This window comes from Cnephaeus nilssonii (assembly GCF_951640355.1).
Source record: "Cnephaeus nilssonii genome assembly, chromosome: 19".
Classification (NCBI taxonomy): domain Eukaryota; kingdom Metazoa; phylum Chordata; class Mammalia; order Chiroptera; family Vespertilionidae; genus Cnephaeus; species Cnephaeus nilssonii.
In genome coordinates this window covers 39,841,435-39,860,735 of record NC_137090.1, presented here as the reverse complement: position 1 = coordinate 39,860,735, position 19,301 = coordinate 39,841,435, and the positions used below count along the sequence as shown (strand labels likewise).

The 19,301-nt window shown below is 51.8% G+C and overlaps 3 protein-coding genes across 6 annotated transcripts; 2 read left to right on the top strand and 1 right to left on the bottom strand.

Moving 5' to 3' along the window:
- The first annotated feature begins 805 nt into the window (after nucleotides 1–805).
- On the top strand, nucleotides 806–3,368 carry CLDN7 (claudin 7). The gene is made up of 4 exons (XM_079797946.1): nucleotides 806–1,561; nucleotides 2,249–2,413; nucleotides 2,504–2,588; nucleotides 2,681–3,368. The coding sequence occupies exons 1-4, from the start codon at nucleotides 1,339–1,341 to the stop codon at nucleotides 2,841–2,843; spliced, it is 636 nt and encodes a 211-aa protein (XP_079654072.1). The 5' UTR covers nucleotides 806–1,338; the 3' UTR covers nucleotides 2,844–3,368.
- A 6-nt stretch (nucleotides 3,369–3,374) lies between these two features.
- On the bottom strand, nucleotides 3,375–11,856 carry ELP5 (elongator acetyltransferase complex subunit 5). Of its 3 annotated transcripts, none has more exons than XM_079797941.1 (8): nucleotides 11,730–11,854; nucleotides 11,512–11,572; nucleotides 11,351–11,431; nucleotides 7,753–7,973; nucleotides 5,376–5,557; nucleotides 4,814–4,909; nucleotides 4,573–4,673; nucleotides 3,376–3,957 (listed from the first exon to the last, which is right to left on the bottom strand). In XM_079797941.1, exons 1-8 carry the CDS (start codon nucleotides 11,773–11,775, stop codon nucleotides 3,843–3,845), a joined length of 903 nt encoding a protein of 300 aa, XP_079654067.1. In that variant the 5' UTR covers nucleotides 11,776–11,854; the 3' UTR covers nucleotides 3,376–3,842. The 3 variants fall into 3 exon arrangements, with proteins under 3 accessions (XP_079654068.1, XP_079654067.1, XP_079654069.1); XM_079797943.1 differs by lacking the exon at nucleotides 11,730–11,854 and adding an exon at nucleotides 8,555–8,656 and having other exon boundaries at nucleotides 3,377–3,957; nucleotides 11,512–11,705; XM_079797942.1 differs by lacking the exon at nucleotides 11,351–11,431 and having other exon boundaries at nucleotides 3,375–3,957; nucleotides 11,730–11,856.
- Nucleotides 11,857–11,935: 79 nt separating this feature from the next.
- On the top strand, nucleotides 11,936–18,996 carry CTDNEP1 (CTD nuclear envelope phosphatase 1). Of its 2 annotated transcripts, none has more exons than XM_079797944.1 (10): nucleotides 11,936–11,976; nucleotides 12,239–12,302; nucleotides 12,735–13,097; nucleotides 16,121–16,187; nucleotides 16,284–16,402; nucleotides 16,603–16,674; nucleotides 17,064–17,180; nucleotides 17,398–17,509; nucleotides 17,939–18,023; nucleotides 18,296–18,996. In XM_079797944.1, exons 3-10 carry the CDS (start codon nucleotides 12,996–12,998, stop codon nucleotides 18,354–18,356), a joined length of 735 nt encoding a protein of 244 aa, XP_079654070.1. In that variant the 5' UTR covers nucleotides 11,936–11,976; nucleotides 12,239–12,302; nucleotides 12,735–12,995; the 3' UTR covers nucleotides 18,357–18,996. The 2 variants fall into 2 exon arrangements, with proteins under 2 accessions (XP_079654070.1, XP_079654071.1); XM_079797945.1 differs by having other exon boundaries at nucleotides 11,961–11,976; nucleotides 12,880–13,097.
- Nucleotides 18,997–19,301: the final 305 nt, after the last annotated feature.

Below are 19,301 nucleotides of genomic sequence, written 5' to 3'. Positions count from 1 at the left end.
GAATGAAAGAGAAATGGGGGTATGGCAGGGGGAGGGGGTGGTGGAAAGAGGGAGAAAGAGGCGAAGGTGAAGGACAAGTTTGGAAAGACGTCAAGGGCGGGAATGAGGGATGTGACCAAGGCTGTAACGGAGGCGTCACCCTGCTCCCCGTCTTCAGCTGGCGTCTGGTTTCAGTGGTTTCTTCCTTCTATTACAGGGACCCTTGGTCATGTCAGAGATTTGAGTGGAGGGGACCAAGAAGACGGGGGGTCATGCCTGCAAGCCGGGTGTCTGGTGGAGGGCAGGCTGGGAGGGCAGCGGACAGCGGAGGGGGCGCGGGTGCTGGGGCGGTGGCTCTGGGTGGCGCCTCCAACACGGCGGCTGAAGTGGGGGTTCTAAGGAACGGGAGCCAGGGCCCTGACGGGGGTCGGCTGGGATAGGAAAAAGAAGGGAAAGGAGTAGAGCAGAAGTTGGGGGACAGGTGGGGCGGGACAAAAGGCGCCTAGAATAGAAGCCTAGAGTCCCTGCGGCGGGAGGTGGGAGGGGGAGCGGGGGCGGGGCGAAGGCTGGCCGGGGGCGTCCCCGCGCTCTGACTCCCCCAGCGTCCCCGGCGCACCTGTTGGGAAGCGGGGAAGGGGCTCCCCGGCGCCCGACCGAAGTCCAGTCCCGAGGGGTTGACTTCCGAGAGGCCTCCGCCTCCTCCCCAGCTGTGGTATTAGACGGGCAAGTGAAGGGGCGTGACCCTGGTGCTCAAGTTTCTTCCTCTATACCTGGGAGAGGAGGGGTGGGGGCCAGGACTTCCGGCCCAGGTGAGTGTCCCTTCGGTGACGTCAGGTCACCCTTGGCCGCCCCTCCGGTTCCGCTCCCCCTCGCGCTCCCAGGGCCCGCGGGGGCGCGCCCCCGACGCCCTACATAAACTCGGTGCGCCGCACCTGTGCGCCCGCATCCGCCCGCCCGCACCTGCCAGCTCACCGCGGCTTGCACCTCGGCCTCGGGCCGGCAGCCCAGGGTCCACTGGGGACTTCAGCGCCCAGAACCGCCCATTCGACCTCTCCACCTCTTGTCTGGGAAGCGTCGCCGACAGCACCGGAGGGAACGGCCTGGACTTCGGGGATCGCCTTTGTCGCCCACTAGTCCTCGGAGCGTAACCTGTTCCCTCTGCTGTGAGACCCTCGCCCGCCGGAGCGGCGCCTTGTGATTCCTTCGGGTGATAACAAATTCGCAGGCACTCGGCCAGAAACTTTTTTCCGCTTTGGGTGACTTGTAACTCCAACCCAACTCGTCTGGTGGGATCGCCCCTCGAAGTTTCTTTTCCTGCAGAGGCTCCCGCCCGCGCCCCTCGTCTTTTGTGAGGGCGGAATGGCCAACTCGGGCCTGCAGCTGCTCGGCTTCTCCGTGGCCTTGCTGGGCTGGGTGGGCCTGGTGGTGTGCACCGCCCTTCCGCAATGGCAGATGAGCTCCTATGCGGGCGACAACATCATCACAGCCCAGGCCATGTACAAGGGGCTGTGGATGGACTGCGTGACGCAGAGCACGGGGATGATTAGCTGCAAAATGTACGACTCGGTGCTCGCCCTGCCCGGTAAGGCCGTGAGACCGACGGGGCGGACGCGCCCAGGGCCGAGGTCAGGGGCGGGTTGCGGGGCAGGGCCGGGGCCCCGCGCCCGACGCCCTGGGTTGCCTGGGAGCCAGCGGGGAGAGGAGGAGCGGAAGCGCCCGGGACCGGGCAGTGGGGCTGGCCGGAGCGGGCCGCACCCGTCCACCCGCAGCTCCCCAGGGGGTGGCCGGGTCCTGGGCCGGGTCTCCTCTGCCGCCCTAGGCAGGCAGCGGCCTCACTACTCCCACCCTTTTCTCTCGGACAAAGGGTGGCGCGGGTTCGATGGAGGAGCCGTGCGCTCTTGTCAGACCTGGGCAGACGCCTGCGGCCTCTAATCTTATCGACCGATTAGACGAAGCCACAAACCCCGTGGCCTCGATAGTGGGGTCAGAACTGGCCCGCAGGCGTCGTCTGCGGCCCGTGCGGAGCCTCCAGCCGCCGCCTCCGCTGTCCCCTTCCACCCTTCCCCCTACCCAGGGCAGTTTCATCGAAACCCGGGCGCCCCGGGCGAGTCGGAGAGCTAGGACAGGGTGGGGCGGAGCTGGAGGCCCCGGAGCGGGGATCCACCCAGAACCGGCCCGGGCTTGGACGCCGAGGGTATCTCAGCCGGCAGCCGCAGGCTCGAAGGCTGCCTGCCTTCCAGTAATGAAAGGCCTCCCTCCTTCCTCGCAGCGGCCCTTCAGGCCACTAGAGCTCTAATGGTGGTGTCCCTCGTGCTGGGCTTCCTAGCCATGTTCGTGGCCACGATGGGCATGAAGTGTACACGCTGCGGGGGAGATGACAAAGTGAAAAAGGCCCGTATAGCTATGACCGGAGGCATCATTTTCATCGTGGCAGGTGAGTCACAGGTCCAAGGGCTCTGCGTTAGGGGGACATGGTGCTGGTTTGCGGGGTCTCACAGTATCTACATCCTCATTGTCTCTCTAGGTCTTGCTGCTTTGATAGCTTGCTCCTGGTCCGGCCATCAGATTATCACAGACTTTTATAACCCTTTGGTCCCCATGAATATTAAGTAAGTATGGGAGTCTTGCCTCCTAAGGGGTCAGGTCTGGGGTGTGGAGAAGACAGGCCAGGGTTTCTGACCTCAATCCCCTCTCCCCACAGGTACGAGTTTGGTCCGGCCATCTTCATCGGCTGGGCAGGGTCTGCTCTGGTCCTCTTGGGAGGTGCAATGCTCTCTTGCTCCTGTCCTGGGAGTGAGGGCAAAGCTAGGTATGGCGCACCCCGCTCCTACACTAAGCCCAACTCTGCCAAGGAGTATGTGTGAGCTGGGACTCCATTGCCCCAGCCTGGCCACCTAGACACTTGGAAGGACCTGGGGCAGAGCTCAGCCTGTGGGCAGGATGTGCGGGCAGCTGTGGGTCACTGCAGTCCTGTACACCATGTACAGTTCCCTGGGGGCTGGGTGGGGGAGAACAAAGGAGGGGCGGATGTGCTTTTTGTACAGTAATAAAAAGTATGTTTTGGAAAGTAGGCTTCTTTCTTTCCCCTTCAGGGCCTCTGCTTTCTTCCTACTGAGATCCTTGCAGGGAGCTTGGAACCTAAGTATATCTATTTCAGCTAAAAAAAAAAACTAAAAAAAAAAAACCAACCCACATTGAGCACTAATGGTGTGCCGAGCCACCCTGTTCCACCAGTTCATTGTTATTCAGGCCCCAACACTATTGACTCTTGAAGACTCAGGTACTTGGTTTCCTTATCCATTGCCATCTTCCAGTCCCTTCCACTCCCAACTCTTGCTTAAATAGATAGCTACCAGAGTTTCTTTTTTAATAAAAAAATTTTTATTAGGCTTGTGTGTGTGTGTGTGGGGGGGGAGAGACAGGTTTCCTAGTCTCTCACCTTTCCCTCAGTCCCCATCCCACTTTTTTTTGGTTAATCCTCATCTGAGGATATTTTTCCATTGATTTTTAGAGAGTGGGAGAGGGAGAAACAGAGAAGCATCAATGTGAGAGAGACACATTGATTGGTTGCCTCCTGCATGCACCCTGACCAGGGCCGGGGAACCTGCAACCAAGGTCCGTGCCCTTGACCAGAACCGAACCCAGGCCCCTTCAGTCCACCGGCTGATGCTCTGTCCACTGAGCCAAGCTGGTTAGGGCCCATCCCACTTTTTGTCCTAAGTGGACACTGCTCCCTGGCTCACGGGTCACAGGGTAGGGCCTCCAGAGACACAGGAAACAAAGGTGGGGAAGAAACAAGGTAAGGCCAACTGGAACAATGGTTATAGACCCACGGTCTCCTCACCCCCTCCAATTCAGTCTAGTCAAATATCTAAGTCATCATCTGGGTCCTCTTGGTCCAGGTCATCATAAGCATCTGGCTCATAGAAGATATGGCTGGTAGCTTGGCCTAAACCACGGCACAGTAGGGCCTGCTGCCTGAGAGAAGAATTGGTGTTGGTGAGGGTGGGTAACAAGGGTCCTATCTGAATACCCTATACCTGCTAACTATGACTCCTTCTCTGTACTCCATGTTTTCTTGGTCCAAGTCCCTTTCTCTGACCTCCTGGTTTAGTTAGTACTGAAGCACCATTTGGTCCTGGAATAGATACTCAACACCACTCCCCTAATAATACTCCTTGCAGCTTGAGGGCAAGGATCCTGCCATAGTCTTACTTCATGCACCCACAGACTGGGCACAGAACAGGTATCTACTAAGCCCTTATTAACCGGCCTCTGCCCTCCCCATCTAGCTTCCTGTCCTGGCACTGTTGCCTGGAGATGGGGCCTTTTCCCCAGGGTCTGTTCTGGCTCAGCTGAGACCCAGATGTGGGGCTGGGACCCAAGGCTGTGATGGAGAAAAAGGCGACAAAGGCTCTTTGTCATTGTTGGGGTATGGGTGGGTAGAGAACCACTCCCCAGACTTGGCTCTGGAGATGGACTTCAACCCTTATAAAGTCTGAGGTTAATCAATAACCTGTTGTCACCCCACCTCTTGGGCCCAGATACTGGGCTCTATACTTAAGGACCCAGGGATCTAGGCTGCAGCCTTACTTTTCAGAGCTGAACTGGAAGGGCAAGGTCAGGCTATCTTTGGCTTCCTTCTCTTTCTCGGACAGGTGAAGGTTAAAGGTCAAGTGAGTAGTGGGATCCACCTGTAGGTACAAAGGATGCTGTCATTATGCCCCATCCCTGTAATCTCTGACCCCACCCCCAAACCTCTGCAGTTTTTATTCTCTCTTTTTGCCAGATCCCAACTCCATTCTCTTGTTCTGGCCCTGGCACTCTTAGATACCGGGTGTGTGCGAGGATCTGGGTGGGGCTGCGACTTTAGGGGAGACTCCCCTTGGAGGTCCAGGCTGAAGTCAGGGAGGATGGAGAACCACTGAATCTGGGGAAAAGAAAGGAGAGTATTAAAGTTTTTTTCCATCTTACTGAAGAAACCAGAGAGAACTTCAGCCCCAATCAGCTATGTAACTGCTTTCGGCTCTTGCTCTCTAACTCTCACCCCTCATTCAAACTTATGAACTTGTTCCTTCCCCTCCCTAACTCTCACCCCTCATTCAAACTTATGAACTTGTTCCTTCCCCTCCCTAGTAACCACTCCCAGTCTTTTCTCCATTTCCATTTCCTGGAAGGCAGTTTCTTTCATTGGTTAAGCTCACAGGATCTGAGTTTCCCAGGCTACAAAATGGGGGTAATAAAACTATCTCACAGGGTAGCTGTGAAGATTAAATGAGGAAAATAACGAAATGATGGAAGTACAGACAAGTGCTTCATCACATCAGCTTTTTTGTTGTTGTTGTTCTTCCCCTCTGTTCGACCCCAACCTCTGGTCCTCCCAGGTTTCTCCTGACCTTATGTGTTGGACGATGTTGGGGCCTCCGATAGAGAATGTGAGCTGAGGCTTGGCCCCCTGTACCACTCAAGGTCACTTCAATCTGAGCAAGGGTGCTCAATGCTTCCACAGGGCCTGGGCCATGGAGCTCTTCATGTAGCAGGCCCAGCACACGCACACGTCCTACTGGGGAGCTGTCATCTGGAGAGGGACAAGAAATGCAGGTCACATAGGGCGGTAGGGAGCACTTGGGGTGGAGGCCTGGGATCAAATAGTGAAGAGGAAATAAAGAAAGAGAAGCAGGCCCACATTCCATCACTGCTCTGCCACACTCCTAACTTAGTGTGGCCCGTTTCATGGCCCTGCACTGAGCCTCCTTCAGCTCTCACCTCTCCTGTACAGTGGAAGCTCATTTCTCGAACTTAATTTGTTCCGGAAGGCTGTTCGAAAACCGAATCATTTTTTTCCCTATTAGAAATAATGTAAATTGAATTAATCCCTTCCAGACCCCAAATGATTCTGTTTGAACCTTTCTCATATATAGTACATGTCTATTGTACTGTTTAATCTACAAATAAACATTTTAAAAAAGGACATGAAATGTAAAGGAAAATTTATCGAAAAGGAAAGGAAATGTACATCAAAAAACAAAAATTTTACAATAAGTATAAGCAGCAACAAAAGCAAAAAAACACGAAAATATTCACAGCACAACATCCTGAGATTTTTAACAGTGGTAAACTGACTCATATTTGCATGTTTTCTCCTTTGTCACATGAAAGATGCGTGACTCATCATACAGGTATCAGCATGAAAGGGTGGTCTGGTAGAGAAGTGGATTGTTTGCGATAGGAGACATTCCAAAAGCCTGGGTCCACGGTACTTTCCTACTCCAATGTAAATCTGATCAAGAAACCACTGACTACAACTCTCACGGGCAACTCCAAGCCTTAAGGATGAATCAACACTTTCCTCATCGGGCCCCTGCTTCTCACATACTGAGTTACTTGCAGCTTTTGGAACTGGCCAAGATCCCATTAGTGCCTTTGATTCCCTCCCTTTGGGGGAGCATTTGCAGAGCATTTACACTACACTAAACACTTTACTATAACATTTCAATCCTTACAAAGGTCAGCATTTTTAGGTTGAACCATATGAACTTGCTCATATTTGACATTTGACTACATCTGAACTACAGAAAATGGCAATTCCACATGTTTACAGAGGAAACTGAAGTACTGAGAGATCAAGTACCATAATACAAAGCCAGGTTTCTGACTTCAAAGTCCATGCTAGTACCCATCGTATACAGGGTGTGGCAAAAGTAGGTTTACAGTTGTTCAGATGGAAACCAATTCAATAAATAAAAATACAAGAACAAACTCTGGTTTCCTGTACTCACAACTGCAACCCTACGTTTGCCCCACCCTGTACTTCAAGGCTAGTCCTAGTGCCGTGGGCCTGGCCAAATCTGCTGGGCTCACCCCTTGCTCTCAGACAGTTCCTTATTTAAGGTACTCTGTACACGTTCCTTTACCATCGTGGTTCTTATCAGATTATCTTGTAACTACATGTTTACTTGTCTGCATCCTTGATGAACTTTGAGCTCCCGGAAGACAGGGACCTGACTATAGTTAAGTCTTTATCTTCCTATTATCTAAAATTGTACCTAACATGCTGTATGTATTTAATGTTTGCTGAATGAATGAATAAAATAGATGAGTAAAAAAGAACTTGGAAAAGTGATGGGTAGGTGGCATTACAGAGAAGTCAAGAACTAGTATAAAGGTTAAAGAGATGAAAAAAAAAAAAAAAAGGCCTGGCCAGCATGGCTCAGTGGTTGAGTATTGGCCTATGAACCTGGAGGTCACAATTCGATTCCCGGGTTGCGGGCTTGATCCCCAGTGGCGGGCGTGCAGGAGGAAGCCAATCAATGATTTTCTCTCATCATTGATGTTTCTCTCTCTCTCATTTTCCCTCTCCTTTCCTCTCTGAAATCAATAAAAATATACTTTAAAATAAAAAAAGAGATTGAAAAAAAAAAAGACCCTAGCTTCTGTTGGGTCTTTGAGTTGGTTGAGCATTGACCCATGCACCAAAAGGTCTCCAGTTTGATTCCTGGTCAGGACACATGCCCGGGTTGCAAGCTCAATCCCCAGTAGAGGGCATGTTGGAGGCAGCATATCGATGTTTCTTCTTCTCTGTCTCCCCCTCCCTTCCTTTCTAAAATCTATAAAAACGTATTTTTAAAGAATGGTTAAAGTAATAAATTTTAAAAAAGAGATGAAAGAAGATCCACTTGCAGATCTCTGATATGTTGCTTCTTAGGGTAGAAAGGGTTATGTTCCTTGGCAGAGGGACATATATGAGGGGAAGTAATGAAGGAGGGGTCTCACCAGGGTGGGAGTCCTGTCGGCTCAGAGCATGCAGGGCTTGGCAAAGTGTGGTGCAGGGAAGGTGAAGCAGCAGCCAGCTAAGTGAATCAAGAGCAATGGTGACAGGACCAGGACCTGTTCTCCTGCACATTGCTCTCAAGACTCCCAGGGGCCCCCCAGGAAGGGCTTCACCAGTGTTTGACCAGTTGAGAGGGTCTCTGAAGAGGTCATGGTAAACCAGCCTGCAAAGAGAAAATAGGAGACAACATAATACTACCTCTCCCCCAATCTTGAAATTCATCCTCTGATCTTTGTGGCACTGTTTTCTCAGTTTTCACCAGTATCTTAGATACCAGTTAAAGGTAATAACTGAGAAGTAGAATATAGTGTGATGAGTAAACAGACTTTGGCATCAGACAGCCCTGAACTCGAAGCTTGGGTTTGCTAACTGCCCAAGGTCACCTAATGGATAAATTACTTAATCTAAGACTTGGTTTCTTCATTTGTAAAACAGGAATACAAACCTCTTGACATTTAGCACAGTGCTTGAAACATACTAAATACTTCATAAATGTTAGCTATCATCACTGTCAAATATGTCTTGAGTGGTGCCTATCTCTGGATGGCTAAAGAGAAAGAAAGGCAAGAACACGAGACATGGTTCCAGCCTGTAGAACTGCTTAGCAAAGGCCACAAATTAAGTTATGTGGTACCAACTACAGATAAAATAGCAATTCAGGCCCTGACTGGTTTGGCTCAATGGATAGAGCGTCGGCCTGTGGACTGAAAGGTCCCAGGTTCGATTCTGGTCAAGGGCATGTACCTTGGTTGCGGGTACATCCCCGGTTGGGGGTGTGCAGGAGACAGCTGATCGATGTTTCTCTCTCATTGATGTTTCTGGCTCTCTGTCCCTCTCCCTTCCTCTCTGTAAAAAAATAAATAAAATATATTTTTAAAAAAATAGCAATTCAGGAAAGGGATACTGGTGTGGGCTAAAAATCCTGGGAACGCTTCATGGTGGCAGAACTTGTTCCCAGACACCTCCTTTCTGTCTTCTGTTTCCCTTTCAAATGATATCTTAACATATAGCATCACCTCTCTCGCGATGACTGGTAAAAAATTAGGGCTCAACAGACAGATATAAACTGTTATAATTCATGGAACTACCCAGACTAGGAAGTAATCTTTCTTAATCAGGCAATGTAAATGGTTTCAGGGACCTCCTGACCTGGATGCTTACCCCTACCTCACATCTATAAGTGGCTCAAGTCCTTTTACATTTGTCCTAAACGCTCCATTCCTACTGCCACTCCCTCAAGCCAGCTCCGTCACCTCCTACCATTATGCTCTAAGTTCATAAGAATAGGGATCATATCTGCCTCATTCACCACTCTATCTCCAGTGAGTAGCCCTGGTTCACAATTGGTGCTCAGTACATACCCACCTGAGTCAACCTGGATTACTGCAATAATTTTCCCACCTGGTTTCCCTACTCCAGGCTGCCCCCTGCCAACACTTCTCAACACTGTGGTCACTGAATCTAACCCTCCCAAATTTTCCAGTGACTCCCCACTTTCTTTACAACTAAACTCCTTTCAGACTCTGTAAGACCTTTCACTATCAGGCATCTTTTTTATTGTTGTTGTTAATCCTCACTGGAAGATATTTTTTCCATTGATTTTAAAGAGAGAAGAGAGGGAGGAGGGAAAGAGAAAAATATCCATGTGAGAAAGCCACATCAACTGATTACCTTCCAAATGCGCCCCAACTGGGTCCGGGAATGTACAACCCAGGTCCGTGCCCTTGACCGGAACAGAACCCACGACCTCTGGGTTTGGGGACCAATGCTCTAACTACTGACCCATGCTGGCCAGGGCTATCAAGTATTTTTGTTGTTGTTGTTAATCCATACCCCAGAATATTTTCCCATTGTTTTTTTAGAGACAGTGGAAGGGAGGGGGAAAGACAGAGAGAAATATCCATGTGAGAGAGACACATCGATTGGTTGCCTCCTGCACACACCCTGATGGAGCCCTTAGATTGGAATTGAACATGGGACCCTTTAATCTGCAGGCCGACACTCTACCCATTAAGCAAACTGGCTAGGGCTCATGTATCTTTTTCTGTCTGACCTCAGTAAGCTCTTCCATCATCCATGAACAGGTATGCCTTCCTGATATATCCCTAACTGTGCATATACAAATCCCTCAGTAGTTTGCAGTTAAGTGTTGATGCACGTTTGGAATCCAGATTCTGAATAACTCAAAAAAAGCAGAACATGTTTATTTTCCTTCTCCAGTACAACTTCTAGTGCTAAACTTGCCTGTTGGCCTTTACCCTCTATTCCTTTCACATTCTGCTTTGGATTCTCCACATACTCACCACTCCTTAGCATTCCTCTTGCTAATTCTTGCCTCCTGGAAGATCCATATCTATTCATTCAATGAGCAAGTAGCTGCTACTACATACCGTTAGACAGACATGAACACAGTAAGGATGGGCCAGGTACAGAAAGCCCCGATGCCTAGCAAGGGCAAAACTGGGAAAACAAGAACCTCACCTCCAGGATAAGCTGTCCTCCTCTATCATATCACTGGTCATGCAGTTTGGATGCCTGACCGTTTCTTCCCTAAAGATAACATCTAGGCCTCAGTTGTATTTCAGCTCCAGGCCCAAAAAAGCAGCAAAACCAGATAAGTGGCCCCAACCGGTTTGGCTCAGTGGATAGAGCATCAGCCTGAGTACCGAAGGGTCCCAGGTTCGATTCTGGTCAAGGGCATGTACCTTGGTTGCAGGCATATCCCCAGTAGGGGCTGTGCAGGAGGCGGCTGATGGATGTTTCTCTCTCATCGATGTTTCTAACTCTCCATCCCTCTCCCTTCCTCTCTGTAAAAAATCAATAAAATATATTAAAAACAACAACAGACAAGTGACCCCCATGGCGGCCTCAGGACCACAGACTAATGACCCTGCTCTGGCACCGACCAATCAGTGGAGACCAGGACACCGCGCGATACTCACCTCAAAAGCTGATGAATATTCTATTAAGACACTCCCCTAAGACCTCCCCCAAGAGTCCCAATTGCAAGAAAGAGATAAATTTACTCAGGAAAAAGGACCCAGCACCCACTCTTCCCCCAGGGGAACACGCCAGAGCCATTCCCTTCCCCCTTCTTTTCTCCAAGGGACCCCACCAGACTTGCAACCAGGGGAGCAATGGGCAGTGGCAAATCGTCCGGGGCTAACCCCCTGACCCTGTCTCCAAGGCCCCCTTTTCTCTGACTTCTCAGTGAGCCAAGCAGCCCAGCCTAGGCTTTCCTGTTGCTGCTTCTATGCCCTTCCTTGTTTTACTGTCCTCAGGTTTTTGCTGCCACCCTAGACCCAACACCCTTGGCTTAGTGCTGTGTCGCACTTCTCTTTGGATATCCCCATTCCCCAACCCCTTTTCCTACAGAAGTTCAGTTTTTCTTTATTCACCGTCTGAGGTGGCTATTTAGCCTGCCCAAGTATCACTGCCTTGAACCTTTCACATGCCAGACCCTGGTCTTGTTGCTTTAAGGGAAATTTCTTAGCAATAGAGGTCCCACGTCCAATGAACTCTCTTCCAATCTGTACTTACTGGCTGTTGGTACCGGAATCAAAACCTTGGCGAAACTCTTCCTCGCTCACTTCACAGCCCAGGACATGGATCTGCTCTCCACTGAGGCACACAGGAGGCGATGTCAGAGTGGGCCAGGCTTCCTCCCCGGGGAGGACGGGGAGACGCCGCGCGATACTCACCTCAGCGCCGACTGCTTGATCAGCGCCTTCAAGAGACTGCGCCCCTCCCACTCCACGGAGTCTGGGGAGAGCGAGGGACGGATCAACAGCGTGAGAACAAAGGTTTCCGCTTTCACGAACCGTCGCTACCACCACCCCTAGCCTGTGACCCAGGGCCCTTCCGCTCCACTTCCGCCCCTCGAACCCGGCTCCTGAGCCCCCGTGCCGGTGCCCCTCACCCCGAAGCAGCACCAGGCCGCCAGGACCCAATAGCGACTCCAACATCTCCCACTAGCGGCCCGTCGCTTCTCCGACGCCCTCTGATGACGTCACGACCTGCTATCCCGCCTCCGGGGAAGGGGCGGGGCATCCATGGCTCCTCCCACCTCTGAGATCCGGCTTAGTCTGGACGGAGAGGTCACATTATGTTCAATATTCCCAGGGCGGCTCACGCGGAGGGGCCCCTCCCGTGCCTGGCGCACATACGTACGGACGACGCCCCTCTCCGCATTTTTACAGTAACCAGGGCGGGAGGAGCGGTTGGGGCGGTTGTCGGTGGGAGGGGGAGAAGGCCGCACGATCCCGTCCGACCGCCCGAACTTGGGGTCAATTGGAGTCACTCCGCCCCGTTCACCCCGTTAGAGGCGGGGCCTGCTCCTCAGGGCCTACCCACCGCCACCGTGTGCGCGTGCGCGGCGCCGCGGCCTTGTTCGCGGCGCACACCGCTCTCCTCGTCCCACCCCCATAGGCCGAGTCGGGAACTGCAGTCCGGGTGAAGCGCATACACGTCACCACCGGAAGTAGTGTCAGAGGTGAAGAGGAGGGGGGGAGAAAGGAGGAGGGAGCCCTTTGGTAAAATGGCGCCTGTCAGAGTGGGAAATCCAGCTGCAGAAACTGCAGCCCCGCTTCTCAGCGGTTAAGGCGCCCCCGACCTCGGGGAGGGGGAGGCCGCTCCGGCTCAGGCATCCGCGCCCTTCGGCTCCCCCTCCCCTCCTTCCCCGCTCCTTCGCTCAGCCGGCCCGTCCTCCCGGGCCGCGGCCCTTCGCGCGCCGCTGCCCGCGCCCGCCCCTTTCCCGCGGGTAGCCCCCTAGCGCGCCTGCGCAGCGGGCCACTCTCCGCTTCCTCCCCCCTCCCCCTTCTTTCTCCCCAGCCCCCTCCCCTAGTGCCCCCTCCCCCAATTCTCCATCCCCTTCCCTCCTGCTCTCGGAGGACCCCGTCCTAACCCGGTCTGTCTCGGCCCGCAGTCTCCACGAAGCCGCCGGGGCCACTCCCTGCCCATGTGGGCCCCTGCGGGCTGCCCACGCCTGTCCCCCCGCTCCTGGTTTCGCTGGGCTTTCCCCTCGCCGGGGGTGGCTTTCTGAGCCGCCCGCTCCGTGCCCCTCTCTGCAGCCTCTCCTGCCATTCGGGGCCCCCGTTTCCCCTCCCGGCGGCGGGGGGCTGCCCCCGGGGGGCTGGCGGAGCTGGGCCGCGGGGGCCCCGGGGCCGGCGGTGCCGGGGTCATCGGGATGATGCGGACGCAGTGTCTGCTGGGGCTGCGCACGTTCGTGGCCTTCGCCGCCAAGCTGTGGAGCTTCTTCATTTACCTTTTGCGGAGGCAGATCCGCACGGTGAGCCTGGGCGGGCGCTGGTCGCGGTGGGGACCTCTGTCAGCGATGCTCACGGGTTTTCGGAAAGTGTCGGGCCTCTGTTGGGTCCTGGTAGCGGCTTCTCCCCTTAGCGAATTAGGGCACCTTTAGCAGGGCATGGCGTGGAATGGGGAGGAGGGAGATCCTTGTGGTAGAACCAAGATTGGGGGGGGGGGGCTTAGACAGGGACAGGATTTGGCAATTCTTGGGGGCTAGGGTGGTGGGTGGGGCGCTCTTAAAAAAGCTGGAGTTGCTGCTAAAGGAACTGAGAGGCGGGGAACACCTGTTTGATGGCAGCAGATCTGTTCATGTGGGCTTGTGAAAGACCCTCCTGTTATTAGGAAACTGTGTTTGTCCTTATGACAGGGAGCCACAGGCTTAGGGGTCAAGAGTGGAGGTGGGTGGAAGGGTATATGTGACAAACAAGGGTGGGAACTGGAGAAAAACCCTGGGTGTGAAGGAGAAACCCCTGCGGTTTGCATTAAGGCAACTCCTCCAAAAAAGCCCAGAAAACTTACTTCATAACGTGAGTGTGGGTATCTGGATTTACTGAGATCCTGGGACTAAGATGCTTTTCTGTGTTGGGCTTCTTTAGCTGTGGAAGGGAGCACGTTAAAGTTTGGGTGTTCCTATCCGCAGACCGTGTTTGTCAGTTGTAGGCTGGAATCCCAGGGCAAGGCGCCTTGTTTCTCCCGGAGAACCCTGGATTGTGAGAGAGTCTGTGGTCAGTGGAGACTGTGTCTGTGTCCGTGTCTCTGGGTTCCCTCCCTCATAGTTTTTCTCCAAAGTCAAAGCTTCTTAGGCTAATGTAATTTAATGAATGGGCTCTTGCGCTCCCATCATCACTGGGGAGAATCCTCTGAAGTCTGGGGAAAATTAAGTGAGCTAGGGTGCAGAGGTTCTCTGGTCTGTACCCTTTGGCATACCTCAGCAAAACTTGAAAGAATAAAACCAGGTAGGAGCTGCCTATGTCAAGGAATTTCCAGAAAACCCTGGGTGGTAGTGGTGGACTTGATTGATTTGGGGCAATGGGCCTGGCCTTGCATTTAGTGTCTCCTTTACCCGTGGTCGGCAAACTGCGGCTCGCGAGCCACATGCAGCTCTTTGGCCCCTTGAGTGTGGCTCTTCCACAAAATACCACGGCCTGGGCGAGTCTGTTTTGAAGTGGCGTTAGAAGAAGTTTAAGTTTAAAAAATTTGGCTCTCAAAAGAAATGTCAATCGTTGTACTGTTGATATTTGGCTCTGTTGACTAATGAGTTTGCCGACCACTGTCCTTTACCATTCGACTTCCATTTCCTGATTGAGAGTGTGGATTGTTCTGGGTGGTCATGGTGGTAGGCAGGGCTATTTCCCTGAGACAAGAGTTAGGAGCCAAGAAGAATTTGGGGTTAGATGCTCAGGTGTGTGGGTTAGCCCCTGGGGTTTTCTCTACATGTTAGCTGCCATCTCTCTCTTTGCTTGGCCTAGCTCTGAGCACCCCACCTTCTTCTCCTGACACATCATTTTTTGTTCTGGGTGCAGGGAGTAGTCCTTCAGCCCAGCCAGAGGTTAGTTGCTTTCCTTTGAGTGGCACTGACCCCACAATCTTTTGTCTTCCCTTCCAATCTGGTCTTTCCCCCACCCCCTTTCTGGCAGATGCTGGGAGCAGTCCCTACATGCCCAGCATGTGCAACCCGAGATAGCAGGGCAGGACACCCGAGCTGTTTCAGCCCTCATGATGGCCCAGGGAGAAAAGAAGGGCAGATGCCTTGGGATTAGGGGTGAGGGCTCTTTGGTTTGCAAGGGGAACCTGGTTCTGGTGAGCCTCAGGGCCTGTGGATGGACTGAAGAGCATTTGTCTGTACCGTAGAAGAAAAGAGCAGAGGAGGGAATTGCCAGGCTTTGCAGGGGGAGATTCAAGTGTTAGAAATAGCCTTAGGAAAAGGTTTGGAGAAACTAGAAGGCCGAGCTAGTGATGTCCTTGTCCCATCTTCACCTCTTACTCATAATCCTTACTTCACTCTGGCCTTCTCCACACCCTGTCAGTTGGCTGGGCGGGTGGGGCTTTCCAATGCCCTCTGCCTTGCCCTGGGTACCAGGAAAAGGAGGCTGTTCAGAGGGCTTAGGTTCTTTGCAACTTGTGACTTGGCTCATAGAGACAGAAATGGACAGGTGGCTGGTTAAAATAGGCCTGGTGGCCCCTAGCCAGAGGAACTTAGCTGACCTGACAACCCCTGGATTCCCTCATCCTCTGTTCCCCCTAGGAACCCAAGGACCTCCCTTCTTGACTCCTACTCTGTGTCCACTAAGGAATCTAAGGCTGATGGGAGTTGTCACAAAGAATCCTTGGGGTGGAGGTGGGGAGAGCTGTGACTTCTTTGTTCAAAGTAGCAAGAGAGTTAAGAGAGCAGGTTCTTGTATGGGACTGCATGGGTACAATCCTGACTCCACCGCTTTATCGGTTCTAATATTAACTGACCACCTCTTGCTACAGTGTTCTAGGAATACAGCAGGATGGAGACAAAATCCATGTTCTCATGGAGTTTTTTCATTCTAATTGAATCAAACAACTAAATAATATAATTCCTAGCTGAGTGGCCTTAGGCAATGTATTTAATCTCTTCAAGCCTCAGTTTATTCTTTTTTTTTAAAATATATTTTATTGATTTTTTTTACAGAGAGGAAGGGAGAGGGATAGAGAGTTAGAAACATCAATCAGCTGCCTCCTGCACAGCCCCCACTGGGGATGTGCCCGCAATCAAAGTACATGCCCTTGACCAGAATCGAACCTGGGACCCTTCAGTCCGCTGGCAGATGCTCCATCCACTGAGCCAAACCGGTCAGGGCAAGCCTCAGTTTATTCTTAAAACAAGAGATGATATTATTGTTGTTTTGAGAAATAAATGAAGTCATCTTAAGTCATTTACACAGTGCCCAACGTACGGTAAATGTTCAACACGTGCTACCTATTGTTACTGAGGAAGATTTCCTTGTCAAGGATTCTAATCCTCTCTTTTGTTCTCAGGTAATTCAGTACCAAACTGTCCGATATGATATCCTTCCCTTATCTCCTGTGTCCCGGAATCGGCTAGGTGAGTATGCTGGCTGGGAAGATCCTTTAAGGTGAGGTAGGGTTCAAGGTCTGGGCTGGAAGTTGGTTGGTGTTATTTTTTCCTGTTGTGGTTTAGGCCAGGTGAAGAGGAAGATTCTGGTGCTGGATCTGGATGAGACACTTATTCACTCCCATCATGATGGGGTTCTGAGGCCCACGGTCCGACCTGGAACACCTCCTGACTTCATCCTCAAGGTGTGTGCTGTGGGGAGTGATGGAATGGTTATGTCTGTTCTACTTAGACCTTTCCCAGTCCCAGAATGTGTTGTCTCCATCCCCTGGCACCAGTGTCAGCCTGAAGAAGGGAAGCAGGCAGTGGGAGGGTGGGGGTGTCGTCCTCCAGGCCATGCTGTGGTGCTCAGGACCTCCCCCAGTCCTTCCCTGTTCCTCTACAGGTGGTAATAGACAAACATCCTGTCCGGTTTTTTGTACATAAGAGGCCCCATGTGGATTTCTTCTTAGAAGTGGTGAGTTTGCAGAAGCCAAAGGGAGCTCTGTGATGAAGGAATGGTTTTAGGGCACTGGTAATTTAGAAGATTTGGAGGAAGTAAGGGGTGAGGAGAAATGGCTAAGGGAAATTTTGGGGGTGGGAGGTTGTGGTATGGTTGAAGAATGGCTTTTGGTAGTTTGGGTTCATTTGTTCGGGTATAATTCTGTTCTTCCACAGGCTTCCTGCTCTTCTGTTCTTGCATCTCTGAACCTTAATTAAGGGTGTATGGTGCCTAAGACCCTGAGTTTGGGAGCACTCAGAATTTTGTGTCCTCAGAGACATTCGATAGTCCCAGTGAAAGGGCACTATATGTCTAAATGAATGATCACCTCTTCTGATACCTCCTTCTTCCCCTATCTATTTCAGGTGAGCCAGTGGTACGAGCTGGTAGTATTCACAGCAAGCATGGAGATTTATGGCTCTGCTGTGGCAGATAAATTAGACAATAGCAGAAGCATTCTCAAGAGGAGATACTACAGACAGGTAAGGGGCTAGAATCCAGGTCTAAGCGAACTCCGGAAGCCGGTCACCAGGGAGGGATTTGAGTTTGAGGCAATTGCCTTGCAATGAGACCTGGGGACATGAGGAAGGCTTACTGCATGGTCCCCTTTGTGGGAGTTTGGCTGCCCATGGCGTGGTTGGGGGAGCAATTACAGAGGATTGAGTCTCCTTTTGATACCCAACTCACCCTGCCTTGTAGCACTGCACTTTGGAATTGGGCAGCTACATCAAGGACCTCTCTGTGGTCCACAGTGACCTCTCCAGCATTGTGATCTTGGATAACTCCCCAGGGGCTTACAGGAGCCATCCAGGTATGGGGAAATGTGGTGAGTCTGCAGGTCCAGGAAGTGGGTCTGAGGAAGTATTTTGAATGCATGGAGCTGGGATGCCTTACTTTACTGTAGGTCAAGATGCAAGTTGTTTCTCCTTTAAATGAGATGTTTCCCTCTCCCTCACATGTCTATTTTGTAAATCAGATTTCTCATAGCAGATATATGTCATATAATGGCAATAGGTGTGACTATGCCTCATACTAGTATGAGATATGATGATTGCAGTTAATTTTATTTTGGAGTACAAATCGGGAAGGTTTTTACTTAGGTTATTGATTTGGGTAGGTGACTGGTAGTGAGGTGAATACATGTATTTTAAAGTAATGATCCCTACTCCCAAACAAAAGAAAAAACACCTTGTCCCTCTGGAATCCATTGTTCCTTCTCCTGTGCATTTTCCACTCTTAGACAATGCCATCCCCATCAAGTCCTGGTTCAGCGACCCCAGCGACACCGCCCTTCTTAATCTGCTCCCGATGCTGGATGCCCTCAGGTAAGGAAACTAGACACTTAGATTTCTGTGGAAGGGAAGAGGTGGGGGAATCCCGAGAGGGATTGTTTGTCCTGTTTTACTTTTCTCTCTTAGCTTAAGCATTTAGCATTTGAATGGAAGTCTTATATTAAAGCTGACCATGTTTAGCCATTGTGTTTTGAGCAGACTGAACCTCAGTCTCATTATGTGAAATGGTGACTGCCCCACATCTCCAGTGAGGCTGCCTCTGTCAACTAGAAGGACTCTACCAATGCAAGTTATTGTCATCCCAGGTTCACCGCTGATGTTCGCTCCGTGCTAAGCCGAAACCTTCACCAACACAGGCTCTGGTGACAGCTGCTCCCCCTCCACCTGAGTTGGGGTGGGGGGGAAAGGGAGGGTGAGCCCTCGAGATGCTGTCTGACGCCCTGTCCAATGGTGAGGACTGCCTGGGCAGGGTCTGCCCCTCCCTCCCCTCTCTGCCCTGGGAGCCTGCACTCCATATGGAACCTGCATGGACACATGGGCCAGACTCTGAAGCAGCCTCTCTCTAACTTCGTGTTCGCACTCCCTGGAAACCCGACTGGACATAAGCAGAGGTCTAGGAGAGCCGAAACAGTGTCTGTGATGGAGAGAGAGGACTGGCCAGAGTGAGAGACAGACATTCAATAATCCGGGAGGCTCAGAGAGAAGCCAAGCCAGCTTTGTTGTGATTTAATTTTTTAAAAAACTCTTGTACAAAACTGATCTAATTCTTCACTCCAAGGGCTGGGTTGTGGGTGGGAAACGGATTTGGGCCACTGGATTTCCCCCAAACTTGTCCCCTCCCCTCCTTTTCTCTACATTTTCCTTTCTTAGATTTCCTCAGACCTGTAACCAGCTTTCTCTCTCTGTTCCCCCCCTCTTTTAAACCATGCATTATAACTTTGAAACCAAAGCTGCCCCAGGTCCTTCTCTGGGGTTTTGGGACATGAAAGGCAGAGGGGAGAGACTGCTGCTGGTCCTAGGGTTAGGGGGAAAAGGTGGTGGTGGCTTGGCGAGGATGGAGTGGTGAATATCTACGTCAGATGCTTTGATGGGAAGCGGCTAAGTGGCGGGATGGGCGTCCAGGCTGGGAGCAAAAGGACAGCTGTTTGTCCTCAGGGAACTTGAGCTTCAGAGCAGTAGGACACAGGTATGAAAGGAGAAACCTAGACGCCAGAAAATGCGTATAGCTGGAGAAAGGCCGGCCTGGGGGGCTGACTAGATAAGCTCAAAGCTCTATGCCCCCGGGCGGCGGCGCCGTCGGCCCTCCGCTCT

What these genes read in the sequence shown, in the direction of transcription:
- CLDN7 (XM_079797946.1), top strand. Translation starts at nt 1,339, where the DNA reads ATGGCCAACTCGGGCCTGCAGCTGCTCGGCTTCTCCGTGGCCTTGCTG. An exon ending in CTCGGTGCTCGCCCTGCCCG is followed by an intron (nt 1,562 to 2,248) that starts GTAAGGCCGTGA and finishes CCTTCCTCGCAG; the next exon opens with CGGCCCTTCAGGCCACTAGA. An exon ending in TTGGTCCCCATGAATATTAA is followed by an intron (nt 2,589 to 2,680) that starts GTAAGTATGGGA and finishes CTCTCCCCACAG; the next exon opens with GTACGAGTTTGGTCCGGCCA.
- ELP5 (XM_079797941.1), bottom strand. Translation starts at nt 11,775, where the DNA reads ATGTTGGAGTCGCTATTGGGTCCTGGCGGCCTGGTGCTGCTTCGGG. An exon ending in AACATCGTCCAACACATAAG is followed by an intron (nt 4,910 to 5,375) that starts GTCAGGAGAAAC and finishes TCTTTTCCCCAG; the next exon opens with ATTCAGTGGTTCTCCATCCT. An exon ending in CAGATCCTCGCACACACCCG is followed by an intron (nt 4,674 to 4,813) that starts GTATCTAAGAGT and finishes TTGTACCTACAG; the next exon opens with GTGGATCCCACTACTCACTT.
- CTDNEP1 (XM_079797944.1), top strand. Translation starts at nt 12,996, where the DNA reads ATGATGCGGACGCAGTGTCTGCTGGGGCTGCGCACGTTCGTGGCCTTC. An exon ending in TGCGGAGGCAGATCCGCACG is followed by an intron (nt 13,098 to 16,120) that starts GTGAGCCTGGGC and finishes TTTTGTTCTCAG; the next exon opens with GTAATTCAGTACCAAACTGT. An exon ending in TGGATTTCTTCTTAGAAGTG is followed by an intron (nt 16,675 to 17,063) that starts GTGAGTTTGCAG and finishes TATCTATTTCAG; the next exon opens with GTGAGCCAGTGGTACGAGCT.